This window comes from Lygodium microphyllum, chromosome 26, assembly GCF_053477565.2.
Source record: "Lygodium microphyllum isolate KBCC chromosome 26, Lygodium_microphyllum_v1.1.10, whole genome shotgun sequence".
Classification (NCBI taxonomy): Eukaryota; Viridiplantae; Streptophyta; class Polypodiopsida; order Schizaeales; family Lygodiaceae; genus Lygodium; species Lygodium microphyllum.
Genome location: NC_141160.1, coordinates 75,656,791 through 75,672,249, shown reverse-complemented (window position 1 = coordinate 75,672,249; position 15,459 = coordinate 75,656,791). Strand labels below are relative to the sequence as shown.

At 40.4% G+C, this 15,459-nt stretch overlaps 1 protein-coding gene across 1 annotated transcript in view; it reads right to left on the bottom strand.

The window, feature by feature from the left end:
- LOC148013426 (uncharacterized) overlaps positions 1-9,548 on the bottom strand; it is a 60,269-nt gene extending 50,721 nt beyond the window's left edge. Inside the window, exons 1-2 of the mRNA XM_087668133.1 lie at positions 8,944-9,548; positions 8,257-8,341 (exon numbers count right to left, since the gene is read on the bottom strand). Coding sequence (XP_087524259.1) covers positions 8,257-8,341; positions 8,944-9,473 — 615 coding nt within the window. The 5' untranslated portion in view covers positions 9,474-9,548. The remainder of the gene's footprint in view (positions 1-8,256; positions 8,342-8,943) is intronic.
- Positions 9,549-15,459: the final 5,911 nt, after the last annotated feature.

The following is a 15,459-nucleotide window of genomic DNA, read 5'->3' as shown; positions in this document are numbered from 1 at the left end:
CAGCAACCATCAAACACCTCTTCCCAACAGCTCCAAAATGAAAAAACGAGATTTCTCTCTCCCTTCAGCCCTATTTAACCTTTCCCCCACTTGCATGGGAAAGTTTTGCCAAGTGGCAGCTTTCTTAATCCATTTTCAGCAATTTCCAGCCATTTAATTAATTTTCAAAATTAATTGACTCTGAAAATTAATTCAGCCCTTAATCCATGTCCAGAAAATTGACCTTGCCCATCCAAAAAATTAATTGGCTAGGCCATTTGCAACCCAAAGTGGTCCCATGCATTAATTGACCCTTGGACATGCATTAATCCATTAATTAATGCCTAGACCCTAGTGTCACCACTGACACTTAATGGCCAATAATGGTCCTAGGGGCAAATTGACACCATAGTTCACCTAAGAACCTAGCAAGTATAACTTATTACAACTTTTGCCTTTGACACCCATCTTTTTCATAGGGTCCTTGGGCCTTCAATTGTAAAAAAAAGTAGCTTGCACCTCACATGTGCAACACATGTGCATCTTTTAATTGCGCATTTTATTTAATCCTTTAATCAAATGTCAATTAAACATAAGCAAAGCATCAAATTTTCACGTCCTCGTGACAATATCACTCTGACTGTCACAGTGGAGGATAGGAACCTTTGTAATCCCAAGCTCTCTTACCAGACGTGAAAGCCATAAAGCCTCTTTGCATGCCTCTGTGACAGCCACATATTTTGCCTCTACAATAGACAGTGCAACACACTTTTGCAGCCTAGATAACCAAGAGATTGCTCCTCCTATGAACATAAACACATATCTTTAAGTAGACTTTCTGCAGTCAAGATGGCCAGCATAGTCTGCATCCGTGAAACCAACAACAGATGAGTTCTGCTACCAAAGCAGATACGCAAATCCTTTGTGCCCTTGAGGTATCTCATGATACCCTTCACTACTTCCCAATGCTTTTTGCCAGGATATGCCATATATCTACTAACCACTCCCACCGCAAATGCAATGTCAGGACGTGTAGCAACCATAGCATACATCAAGCTACCAACAACTAAAGCATAAGGTATCTTGGCCATTTCAGCCTTACCATCATCTGATGTAGGTCTGTCATCTGCACTAAGTTTCACATATGGAGGCAATGGTATACTAATATGCTTCCCCCCCCTCCATATGGAAGCGTTACAAAACTTGCATAACATACTCCTGTTGTGACAGATAAAGAAGACCCTTTGATCTGTCTCTAAGTATACGCATGCCAAGAATGTGATTTGCCTCACCAATATCTTTTATATCAAAGCTATTGTGTAGACCCTGCTTCGAGGAGTCCAAGGCATGAACATCCTTGCCTGCAATTAGCATGTCATCCACATACAATACCAAGAGAATAAGATTGCCATCTACTACCTTCTTGGTATATAAGCAGTAATCAACTTGAGAACGATGAAATCCCTGAGATTGCATGAATGTATCAAATTTGCGATACCATTCGCGCGGTGTTTGCTTCAGCCCATACAGACTTTTGTTGAGTTTACATACCATGTGCTCTTTTCCCTTTGCAAGCAACAAAACCGTCAGACTGTTGCATATAGATTTCCTCATGTAGATCACCATGTAAGAAGGCGGTTTTTATATCCATCTATATGAATTCCATGTCCTCAGATGCAACCAAGCCCAAGATGGTTCGCAAAGTAGTCATTTTGACTACAGAAGAAAAGATTTCATCAAACTCAATTCCATGTTCTTGCTTGTATCCTTTAGCAACCAAGCATGCCTTCTACTTGGGCAAAGAACCAAAAGTGACTTTCATTTTGTAAACCCATTTGCAGGGTAGTACTTTTTGTCCTTTTGGTAAAATTACCAAATCCCAAGTGTCATTCTTCATGAGAAATTTCATCTTTGACAGCATTGCTTTTTGCCATTTCTTACTATTCTATCTATCCATTGCTTCCTGGAAGCATGACGGTTCACCACCAGAATCTGTTAACGTAACATAATCAGCCACATAGTTTACTCCAAGGACAAATCTATTTGGCTATTTTTGCACTCTGGTTGACCTATGAACCCAGTGATCAATATTTGCTTGTTGTTCAGCATGTAAAACTGCATTAACAGCTTGCTGTTTTGCAGGTACAACTTGCTGTATCATTGGTTCAGGTTGTTCCAAGTGCACATGTTCTTGCTGAATTTGTGGGAAATCATGGGCAAGATCTTGCTGATCATTTACAGTATCATTCCCTACAATTTCAGGGATATTTTCAACAAGTATTTGTTGTTGTCTAACGGGCATTCTTTGTTGTCCTATTGGTACATCCTCCTAGAATACAACCCTTCGGACCTCCTCTATTCTTTCGGGCTGTTTGTGCATGCGATCTTCCCGAAAGATGACATCATTGTTGCATACTACTTTTCTTTTCTCGAGATCCCATAATCTATACCCCATTTCACCTTCATCACTATATCCTAGGAAAATACATTTACATGACTTTGGCTCAAGTTTGTTGCGTTCTTCCTTGCGTATGTGCACAAATGCCTCAGAGCCAAACACTTTCAAGTGTGCATACAAAGGTGGCTTGCCCGATCATGCTTCTTGGGGAACTCCCCTCCCAAAAACCTGTTTGGTGACCGATTAATCAAGTGTACAGTGTCATAATAGCTTCTGCCCAAAAACCATGGGGTAAACCAGCATGTGACAGCATTGTATGGACCTTGTCTTGAATGGTCCGATTCATACGCTCTACAACACCATTTTGGGGTGGATTATGAGTAGTAAGCTCCCTCTTAATCCCTTTGCTATCACAAAAGTCTTAAAAGGCTTTGGAAACATATTCCCCACCATTGTCAGAGCAAAGGCATTTTAATGTCTTGCTGGTCTAATTTTCAGCAAGTGCCAGGAATTTTTTTAATTTATCCAAGGCCTCAGTCTTTGCGACAGATTGGATAAACCCAAACTTTGTGTATGGCATCAACAAAGGTAATAAAATACTTCTTCCCCCTAAAGATAACCTTGGCATTTGACATACATCTGAATGTACTAACTCTAAGGGTAAAGACTTTAGAGAAAGAGATTTGTTGTATGACGTTTGAGCATGTTTATCATAAATGCAATGATCACACTATTCAAAATCAACATACCTCAAAGACGGTAAATAACCCAGAGTGAAAGTATAACTTATGTTTAGGTCAATGGTTGACCTAACCAGCCTTCCACCAACCTACTAGAATTAGGTTTATTTTACTCTAGAGCCTAGTGTCACTACTTCAATTTTCTAAGAAACTAGGTGTACACACCTTACATTGACACTTTAATAAGTGTCCACACCACACAAATTACATTGGGCACTGCCCATAGAATCGGCAAATTCTAACACGATAGCCAATCTCACAATATTGGATATGCTACTATTGCCATGAAGCCAACCAATAATGAAAAAAGTATTTACCTTTGGTAGAATATGCCTATAACAACACAATTCATACTCCTACAGGTAAAGCACTATTTAAGATCTTGCTACCTATTCTCAAGACAAGAGGAAATATTTCATGCCCATGAGTTCGTGCATGATATGAATACAACTTTTAACCAAGTCAAACGAGCTATCCAAAGATCTCAAGCGAAACAAAAGCAAGCAGGAGATAAGCATCGAAGGCACTTGGTTTTACAAGAAGGAGATTAGTTATGGCTGAAATTTGACAAAACTCATCTAAGAAGCTCTAACAAGCCTTCATTGCAAGTCACTAAGCTCGCAACAAGAAATTATGAGTCATCTCAATTCATTGAAAAGATGAATGATACTTGTTATAAGTTATAACTTCCAATTCAGAGAATTCACAATGCTTTTGATATCCATCTTCTAAAAACTTATGAAGGGCCTACACCATTGAAACCTGTAATAGAGGATCCATCTAAAATAGCTGAACAAGAAGAGATACTTCAACCAGAGCAAATAGTCTTTCATATGATCAAGAAATGAGAAAGAAACATTTTCAAAAAGTTTCTTTTTGAATTTAAAAATTGCTCTCATTTGGATTCCAAATGGATGCCAAAAGGGTATTTTAAAGACTATCTAGATATACTTGCAACTTATGAAGAAGCTCTAGGACCAAAAATACTTCAAACAATGTCTTGACGACAAGATGGATTTCAAGGGGGCGGGATGTAACCGACCTTTCATATATCAATTGTTGCCAAGACATGATGCTCATATACTTTGAAAGGAGAATTATATTATTTGAGTATTTCAAAATATAACTAAATGATTATATTTCTATTCAAGGGTGACCAACAGCCAGAACACCCTATAATTATACTTGGGTCGTCATTGACAAGATACCCAAGAGAAATTAAAAGTATAGTTTGGCGATCAAATTAACCAAAAAGCCCAAATGACTAAGACTTTTATACTCAAGTAGTTATATTAAATAGAGACCCATATAATGAGTAGTTTTGGAAAGTGAAACCAAATACTTGTGATCAAAGAAACAAACCACCAGTGAGCCTATATAATGAAGCTCTCCAGAATCTAAATTTGGCGACTCCTAAAAGTTAAAGAGGTTATTATTTTTGCAAGTTGCTCAAATGAAAATTCTATTCGCGCCAAAGGTTCTACAATTTTGCAAAGAACAATTTTGTCTTCAACGGCAATCTCAAATACTTAACCATTTGAGAGATTTTTAGAGTAAAAGGTTTAGAAGCTCATTTCTCTAAAAAAGTGACATATGGCTCTTACACTTGTCATTTGGAGCCTTTATTTTCTACTTTTCAATACCCAAGCCAACACCCTATATATTGCAAGTATGTCTTTTCATTTCCAATAAGCTCTCATGCTGAAATTTCAGCCACATGCTTTGTACTCTCCTTTCTATCACTCATCCAAGAAGTACTTGCTACTTAGTTTGATCTAGTCCAAGCACTAAAAAAGAAAATCAGCTTGCTGTCAAGAGTGTGTAGAAATTCAAAGCCCTAATTTTCATAATTGTAACAAATCAGCCCTTTGTATATGGTTCAAGCACTGGGTCCAGTGGTTTATTTCAATAAATTCCTATAGAGGGAGAGGGGCCGATTCCCCTCTCAACATGGTGTCGACTCTCTCTCTCTCTCTCTCTCTCTCTCTCTCTCTCTCTCTCTCTCTCTCTCAATTTTCATGGTGATAATTGATGAAGTTAAGTTCAAAGTATTGTCATTCTTGTGTTTTTCCCCACGCTTACATATATGGTTCCGCATTTGCTACACTTTGGCACACACATGCACCTTTGCATCAACCCCAACTATAAGCCTGTTTTTCCCCACGCTTACATATATGGTTCCGCATTTGCTACACTTTGGCACATACATGCACCTTTGCATCAACCCCAGCTATAAGCCCCTAAACTTGACAATAGACCACATCATGTTCTAGCTTCAATTGCAAATATCTTCCTGTCTTATGTATATCTCCTTTCCAAAATCTATTGTAAGGAATTAGACTCTACCTCTATTGAGATAAGACCTTCCAACATTTCCTTTTTCTTATGTTTCATGTCACGAGTTCAATCACCCATGACACGAAGGAAGGTTTGTTAGTTACTCTATTGTCTCCCAAGCGTAAACACACATTAGTGTGTGTAAGAATGCATATTTAGGTGTGAGCATCTTTTACACAATTTATCATTGAATAAGAATCAAAGGGTTAGGTACACATCTTAGCCTATATATAGAGGCCCTATCAATTGTACTATTATCTCACTTGTCATTATCAATTTATTCTTCCAATTTGTGTGTATTCAAAGGAGTTTTGTCTCTCACTCTCTCTCCTCTCCACCATGGAGTTCCATCCACCTTAGACGTACATTCTACACGTGCTCCTCAACCCAACAACACCAATGACCGTGCCTAGTATGCTAATGCAATCCACCATATCCAAAACCACCAATTGCTCAATTTGTGCCATCCTCCGTCCAAAATCAAAAAAATTTCCTCAAAGTTAAGAGACCATCAATTTTAGAATTTTTCCATTTGGTTTTGGAGAAGAGTCAATTCATGTCGTAGCATCATCACTTCCATGCAAGCCACATATGCACGTTGCCTCTAAGAGTAACACAAGCTCTTCAAGTAACGCTTCTATGGTCGGAAAAAGAAAATCATTGGAGCCTACTATAGAGAAGAAGCAAAACCAAAATCCTCTGATATAATCACTCCTCTCTTGTCATCTAGAGTTGTCCTAGATACAACTGTAAAGGACTATGTCATAATTTTGCACAAATCACAGAAAAGACTAAGAGAAATCATAGGCTGAAACAACCCTCTAATCTTTATACGAAACAGTTAGAAAAGATTTGACATGTATGGCTTTGAGAGCCCAAGCTCATCCTAGCACACTTCATTTCAAATCCAGTAAGCCACCCCACTATCCTATCTAGTAGCTCTTCAACACCCATACTACTCATCCTCAATCAGTCTCCTACTGCAATGAGTCATAAACCCTCTGGGTCAACTAGTCTTGTGAACATTTCACTTCGCCAACAAGATGTCTCTTCATTGCTCCTCCAAGTAGGAGATTATTGTGTTCGTTGACCTCACAATCCACCACCATACTAGATGCAATCATCACCTTTAATGAAAAAAACAGCCACCTTTAATTTTCCATTCCATCAAAACTTATTAGACTGCCCAACCAAACAGCCAAAAGAATGATGTGATCTGTTGCCAACCCTGCATGGGATCATCTCTCCCACTTGTGTGGTCCCCTTCTTGCACTTAAGTGATCCTGCTGCCCATGCAGCTCTCTTGCCACATGATCCATCCCTACCTGTCCATTCCGCCTTGCATATAAGTACATATTGTGGGTAGTGCCCAGGTTCATTACACTTCTAGTGGTTTTGTGCGTATCATAGTATCACACATAAAAGTGCAGATTACTGCTCTAAAGACTGATGTCAATAAGACATCCTCCTAGGATCCAACCTGCACATCACCAGGGCTGCTGTCCATACCACCAGACCACACCATCTTGGTGTGAGAACATGATGGCCTACCGGCCTAGAGTCCTCTGGTGATCACACATTTTGTCGTACAGATGACCCCCTAAGTCCCTTTTTGAGGACACTCCTTGATAGCTGTACTCTTTTAAGGGCACATTCACACAACTTAGTACTCACAATTACCCAAGGCTATGGCCAATGCTGCACTCATCCATCCCTGGATGTGCAAGAATGTAACAAGGTGGCTGAGTTAATAAACTTCCTCATCTAAATAACCATTCAAGAGTTGACATCTAATTGATGCACTAGCCAAATATAGTTTTCTATGATAGCAAAAATAATTGTAATTATAATTATAGTAATTAAGATTGTAGACGGGTAAGAATGCCAAAATCAACCTTGAACAACTCCTACAGTGGATTTGTCACACGAACAAACATTCCTATACTAGTGGAATCTGGTGAAGAACTGATGAAAACAAAGCTGAGGACAGCTTTGCCTGATAAAAATGAAGTGAAATACTTTCTACCAAAAACTTGATGAAGAGAGTGAGTGTAGAGATATTATTGGAAATGATGATGGCAACAGAAAATGTTAACCATGGCTGGTGAAACTCTAGAGAGCTTCACATGATAAAGGAAAAACCTATAGATTGTTGTCTCTAGCTCAAAGCATGGCTGAACTCATTCTGGGATGAATCACTTGAGTCTCCTGCCATCTTTAAACAGTGATTACAATCCTACATTTGAATTTCAGTTCTGAGTTTGGCAATTTAGTTTTTCAGGCATCCTTCAGCTTTCTAGTGAAAGTCCCACACAGTTATTTCCATATTGTGGAACTAAGGTTATCACAAGCACCTATTCAAGTCATACAGAGTGGGTGGGTGTACTATCCACGTTCATACTTACAACATGGGCCCACCCATTCAAAGGTGGTTGGGGTCAATTTTGAGGTGTTGAGGTTGGTGATATTTAACCTTGTGAGGCAATAAAGTGGAGTTTTTCTTTATCAGCACTCAGCTGTCATAAGTTCTTTGATCATTGCACATGTATATGGGCATTGAGGCCTACGATATCTGGTGTAAAAAGTGAGAGTTCTGCACCTCAAAAACTTCCACATCAGAATGGTTCACATAATCTTTTCTTTGCATAAACCCTTGAGATCCTAACAATCAGCTTTATACTGAACTGAACACTGACTTGATACATGCTTACTTTGAAGGACCAAAAAAAGCAACTTTTGTTAATTGTAAACGTTCCCAAGTAAGTGAATGGAAAAGCAAGGTATTATCAATTCATTTGGTACCAGGCACATTTTGTCCCACTTTTTCTGTTGTCCAAATCGTTGAAGAATGCTACCAAAGTCTGAGGGTATGAGCTTGAACTTAAGCCTAACAGGAAACCAAAAAGATAATCAAAAAACATATGTGTAAACAGTCTGAACAGAACCCAAAAAAATACTTTCATAAAGCCCATAACACTAAGACCTGTGATTTCTACATGTTTGCACTCAGGGTAGAAGAGGAAGGTTCCCATAAATGAAGATAGCTTTCACACAACATGAACATGGAATGGGGACCAAGAGCAAGTGTGTTCATGTTTGCATGCTTGCATGCCTGAATTCACATTTCCTCTGTATGTGTGTTGTTACAAGAGCCAGCACACACCAGCCATCACACCAGCCATCAGACATACGTATGACTTTTAAGATTCATCACAGCAAAGGAAAATGCGCCTGGAACATGGAACGGGGACCGAGAGCAAGTGTGTTCATGTTTGCATGCTTGCATGCCTGAATTCACATTTCCTCTGTGTGTATGTCGTTACAAGAACCAGCGCACACGGGCCATCACACCAGGCATCAAACATACATATGACGTTTAAGATTCATCATGGCAAAGTAAAATGCACCAGTGCTCTACGCACATTACTTCAATTCAAAGCATCATTATAGTGCAGGATGAACAAAATTACAATAAGGGAAAGTCCCAACCTGTCCAATTTATGCAGCAATTCAGGGTCATCTGCCGAGACGGAATGAGCAAGCTTTCGGCGCTCCTCTAATGAAAGCTGCCTCACTTTCTCCTGTCTTTCAGTCTTCTGGGGCCATAGGTACTTAGATAGCGCCCCAGTGAGGTCCTGATCCTCTTGGTCTCTACTTCCCTCCTCGTTTGCCCCGGGGTTTTCTTGCTGCAAAGGTCCATTTCTATCTCGAGAAAGCATAGCCGGGGAGGCAGTGCTGGCGATATCGGCGTCACTGCCCCTATCATCGATTTGCAGAGAGTTGCCACCGTATTGATCCCTACGATGATCATCGCTGTCGTATCCGAAGCGCATGGAAGCAACAGCTGGCCTGCCATGGATGCTTGCAGGTTGGCCAAAGGATTCCTCTAGGGCGTCAGCGGAGAAGTTATTGTGAGGGAAGCGATGGGGGGCGAGGCGAAAGAGGAGGACGTGGGTAGGGTGGCATGTCGACAAGGGCGAGAACTGAAGCCTAGTTGGAGCTGGCACGAGCAGCTCCATAGCCAGGAGCTCCTCTTCTCTCTCTCTCCCCTTCTTTTCTCGTCTCTCCTCTCTCTCTCTCTCTCTCTCTGTGGGGCACTTTACCTTATCCATAGGGTAAAACGGTAAATTAAGCTTGCCAATGGCATCTAAAAGATTCATGGAACCTCTTAAGCTTGCCAAGGGTATCTGTCTAAGATTCACTAGCATTTTAAGGAACACTACGTTGTTTAATGGTAACTTCGGCACCCATTGTCTTTGGTTAATTCTTTCCCACACACTATCTTTCGTTTTCCTCATTTTTCTCTCCAATTTTCTCAACTTTATTCTCTCTCACCCTCTCTCTCCAAATTTCTCTCTTCTTTTTTCCTCTCTCTCCAAAATTTTCCCTTTTCTTTTTTCCCTCTTTTAATCTCTAGACCCCTAAACTCTCTCTCTCTCTCTCTCTCTCTCTCTCTCTCTCTCTCTCTCCATGAGATAACATTGGACATAGACATACTTTGGTTTTGCCTCATAAGGCATACTAGGCTTTTGCAAACGTTGACATCTCTCTTTTTTTCTATACAAATACATACATACATATATTTGTGTGTGTGTGTGTGTGTGTGTGTGTGTGTGACTCCCCTCTAGCCAGAGCCCTACCAATCCCTCCATCAAATTTGTCCCCTCCTATTATCAAGTGTTTTTGCGAAAACTAAAAACCCCTAGAAAATCTATAGATAGGTTGGATTTTTGTTAGCTTAGTTGTTTCTGTGACTATTTGTTTTATTGTTTCATAGTTGGATTTTCTATATCTATCTAGCTTAGGAATTGTCTTTGTCACTTTGTTTGAATTTTTGAGTGTGGAAACTTGATAGCCTTGGTCAAGTTTGTAGTTTTTGTGACAAGTTGGAGTTGGAGTTTGTTATTAGTTGCCAAACATTTTGGAACAAGTATAATTTCTTGCTGATACTTTTTGCACATCACAAGGATTTTGGGTTCACAAGCACTTCATGGTGCACTTGTCGAAAGCACTACACTCGGGGGTTGTCTCCTGATCTTATCAATTATTTCCATGCCATGGGTTGGGTTGATACATGTTTTGCACCATCGTTGAGCACTAGCACGGCATGATTCCCATTGTAGCTATATGCAATAAATCTTAGTTGCATGCGCACTTGAGAGAGCACCTTCATTGTGCACGTATGAGAGTTGGGATTTTCATCATCGAGTTAGGGATCTCTGGTTGAGTGGAAAAGATGGTTGGGTGAGATGAGGGTCGTGAAGGACACCATCAGTTGTGAGATGGGTTATTGTTCTTGGTGAATATCTTAAGGACCATTATTTTTGAGTGATTGTGAGATTTTGGGAGGGTGGAGTGGAGTACAACATTTTCTTGTTAAGTGATGAGAGGTGAGGTTAAGGATGTAAATTAATTAAGGAATTGTGTTTATATCTTGCATGATGGATGGGCACATGTAGATAGGCTAGGCACCATTTTCCAATGCATACATTTTTTTGTCAAACATCGCTTGTTTGATTGCATAGCATGGATTCGATTTTGCACTTCTTCAAATCATGTTTGATTGAGCACGGCATATAATTTCAAAGCATGTTCTTGCCATTACCTTCATTGTGCACACATGAGAGTTGGGATTTTCATCGCCGAGTTAGGAATCTCTAGTTGAGTGGAAAAGATGGTTGGGTGAGTTTAGGGTCATAAAGGATGCCATCAGTTGTGAGATGGGTTATTATTCTTGGTCAATATCTCGAGGACCATTATTTTTGAGTGATTGTGAGATTTTGGGAGTGTGAAGTGGAGTACAACATTTTCTTGTTAAGTGATGAGAGGTGAGGTTAAGGATGTAAAATAATTAAGGAATTGTATTTGCATCTTGCATGACAGACGGGCACATGTAGATAGGCTAGGCACCATTTTCCAGTGCATACATTTTTTTTGTCAAACATCGCTTGTTTGATTGCATAGCATGGATTCAATTTTGCACTTCTTCAAATCATGTTTGATTGAGCACAACATATAATTTCAAAGCATGTTCTTGCTAGGACACTTTGCATTATGTCAAAGCATGTATGTTCGAAGAAAACAAAATGTTTGTGAAGGCTCGAACATTAAAGGAAGGGCATATGTTCCAAAGTGAAGTCATTGGCTCCTTGATGAAGTATCATTATTTAGTTAATGTGGCAAGATTTGGTGAACATCCAGCTCAAATTTGATATTGGACCAATATATGTCATGTGTATGGATCAATTAGGGACACCATCAAGATTATAGTTGCCTATGAAAGAAGCATAACATGATAAAAATTTTGATAATGCTAACATACTTGGACTTACTTATATGTTTAAAGAGAACAAAGGTCATGGAAGGCATAATGCATGGAACTTGTGATTATCTAATCAAGCTTGTGAGAATGGCAAAATTCAAGAATATTTAGCAACATGTGGTAAGAAGGGTGTTGAAAGCTTACATGGAGATAATAGATTCGGAGATTCTAAAAGTGAAGAAGTTGCTTATATGGATTTTGATGCATGTATGTAACAGCAAGTTCTTGATAAATGAAAAAATTTATTGCTAGGAAACACCTAATTATTCAAAAGTAGGGAAACTATGAATTCTGATGATAAGTACATTCCTTTCAAAATCCTTTGGAAAAATCAAGGTGTAAGAGTTTGTAGTCATCAGTATGGGGTGCATTAAATTCAAGAAAGAAAGGTGTTAATAGTAACACCAACATGTCTTGTGAGCAATTAGGAATCTAAAATATGGAAGTGGTTGAAAGGCAAGGTGGTAATGATGTTGTATATAAGGAGGATGGTTGTAGTGGGAGCTCAAGCTCATCTGCCAAAACCCACTGACAGCTTATTACTTCAAGTGTTTTAAGCGAGCACAAATGGCTATCTCTCACCTAGCCAACATGCCTTCGATCCCACAAGGATGTAGTGAGCTTACCTTGATGCCTAAATGAATAGCCTCCTCCCTCAAGCAAACCAATAGCTCCACAATTCGAGATGTGAGCTCAAGCAACCTCGTCTCCACCTCCAAGCTCCATCCTTCATAGCCATGCGTGAGACAAGAGAAGAGAAGAGAAGAGAATAAGAAGAGAGGAGATGATGGAGAGCTTCACACACTCTCTCCCTCACACTCTCACACTCCCTCTCCTAAGTACACACAAGCAAGCATAAAGGAGAGAAGAAGAAGAAGAGATCGCTTTAGTCACACACCAAAGAATGAGCTTCTCATTCACTTTTGAGTTTATATACAAGTCCTAAATCCCTTAGGCACCTATCCCCTTTTTTATATAACTAGGCATCTTGCCAAGGTTCTCTTTTCCTATTCCCTTCTAGTTGCCTTGTCCTTTCACCTATGCCCATTTAGACTTTACAATTTGCATAGGAGAGACCCTGGCACTCTTTTACAGAATTTTAGTGGCGCCTTTGCATTTTAAGATGTGCCTTTGTCTTTGACTTGGCCTTTGAGGTTGCCCTTGCGTTTTTGGCCTTTCTTCTCTTATTCCTTTGTGTGGCTACCTTTTTTGTATTATTCTATATTTTTGAATTTTCTTATTCCCATCTGGCATCGAGGTTAACATTACCCCCCTCTTAGACGAGTGCCAGTCCCATAGCACTTGCGGATTTGTGTTGATGAGGGTTCGGTGGTTTGAAGGGTGGTCATGTGAGTCGATGATGATGGGACCTCATGGGGATTGGTCATGGGGAGAAGCTAATCATATGATTAAGGTGGTGGAGGCCAAGAGTGGATTGAGTGGATGACAGGGCCTTCGAAGTTGGTGGCTTGTAGCATTTGTATTTGCTTGAAAAGAAAAGAAGATGCACTACCTAGGGGGTATGTTTACCTTACCATATGGTGCATTGTGCTCGTGCTAGTAGAACTAGGAGTTGGGTCTACTGACCACAAACAAACCACAAGCAAGCATGGGTGTTATCCCACACTTGAGGACCCAGTTCATGCCTAAGGGTGGTGCGGTGAGTGTGGCTTAAGAAAACAGGTCTTGAGGGTGACCTCCCTAGGTATGTCCTGCCCTTGATGTGCCCTAAGCATGATGTGGGGAATCAAAATGGACTAGGGGGTTAGGGATGGAGCTGGCCGACTAAAGCCACCAAACGCACCTAACTTGAGGACCCTAGGTGCAGTGATTGTGGCCTACGTGTAGTAAGATGATTCGTTTGCTTTCTTCTCTGGTTTGCTTCTTGTGATCTCTTTTTTTTTCTTTTCTTTTCTCTTTTCTTTGTCTTTTCTCTTCTTTTAGGGAGGAGTTGGGGGCTTAAGAGATTTGTTAAGGAATTTCCAGCCTTGCATGTATCCTTTGAGGTTCATTCATGCCTGGAGAGGAGTAGTGGAAAGAAATGAGTGACTACAGCGAGTGAAGTAGCTATCATTCATATCTTCTAAAAGAGCTAAGCAAAAAGAGGGAAGGAGGATAGCTAGCATCATTAACCTAGTCATAATGTAGATGTCTATGCCATTTAGATTAAAAAAGAGTGGCAGTAGGCGGTACTCTTGCAATGTAGGATCTTGCTTTAATAGTATTCTAAGCAATCGAAGATAATTACGCATAGTTAGGAAGGCTAGGTTTGGGCATGAAGTGAATTCGTTAAGAAAGTGGGCTATTGAGTCGTATAGGTCTTGCAGCATGAAAGTGAGGGCTTTCTTAGGCTTGGTGGCGTTGACATTATATATCCTTGGGAAGTCATTTCGACCATGGATATCTGGATTGTAATCCACTCCTACCCTTCTTGGATATGGCATGAAAGTAGTGTTATTTCTTTCAAAGGGTAGGGTATTACAAAACGACATCCATGTGTCCATGTTGCCTTCCCAAATGCGGCTCCTTCACTTCGGTTGGCACTCATAGTCCATTGTTTTCGGCACTTCATAGGCTTTGTTCTCCCAGTAGTCTGGAGCCTCTATTCCCCATTGGGTAGGATTCTTCTCTCTCTCTCTCTCTCTCTCTCTCTCTCTCTCTCTCTCTCTCTCTCTCTCTCTCTCTCTCTCTCTCTCTCTCTCTCTCTCTCTCTCTCTCTCTCTCTCTCTCTCTCTCTCTCAGAGGTCCACCTATCTCCCAACCTCCTTTCGACATTAATCACCTCTTCCACCACCCCGGTTGATAATATTCTGCTCAATGCAGTGGGGAATCAGAAATCAAAGTTGAACAGTTCATGGTTATTCTCTCTCTGTTCCCAGAATATGAGTTCATCATTATAATTTATCGGGAAGCAATCTTCCCTCTATGAGATGGGCGCTACCAATGCCGGTTGAGCATCCAGCCTTCTTCGTGCTTTCTCTAGAATCTACTTTCTCTTCGTTTTGAGCTCGACTTTCCTTTCAATAGAGATGCCCACCTCCTATTGCACTTCGGGTCGTGGGGAAGGAAGTTCTGGGACTAGCTCCTCCTCTTATTGTCCCATCTCAAAGTGTTATGCCTCTTCCTCCTCCCTGTGTTCCTGTGGTGATCCTTCAATGAATCCTACAGTATCCACTTCTTACATCATCAAGCCTGCCCTCAGCAAATAGTTCCTTTGATCTTATAGGCTCAGGCTGACTCTTGTTGCTTATGGTGGCATATGCAGCCCCTGTCTCAAGGCCCTATGGGCAATCCCCAACTTTCTTTTTAATGAATCAATGACCTCCCCTTCTTTTGTTTGGGTGGCATCCATGATAGTGTTGAGGAAGGCACGTTGTTGGGTTTCTAAGCTTACTTGTGCGGTTGCCTTGCTCAACACCTTGTCCCCTTCTACATGAGCTAGATGGTGTGCTAAGTCTTTTACTCTTCTTTCACTTCTGTTTTTATTCTTCTACCTTATTTTTCATTTCTTCGAAGCTTTCTCCTTGCCTTTGAGCTAGGATCATTAGCCTCTACTCTTGTTCCTCAATTTCCCTTTCTAATCTCTTCTGGTCTTCTAGTTCTAAGGCTACCTTCTTCTTCAAAATTTCCAAGACTTCTTGATACCTTTGGACCCTCTATTCTCTTGTTGCTTTTAACATCTC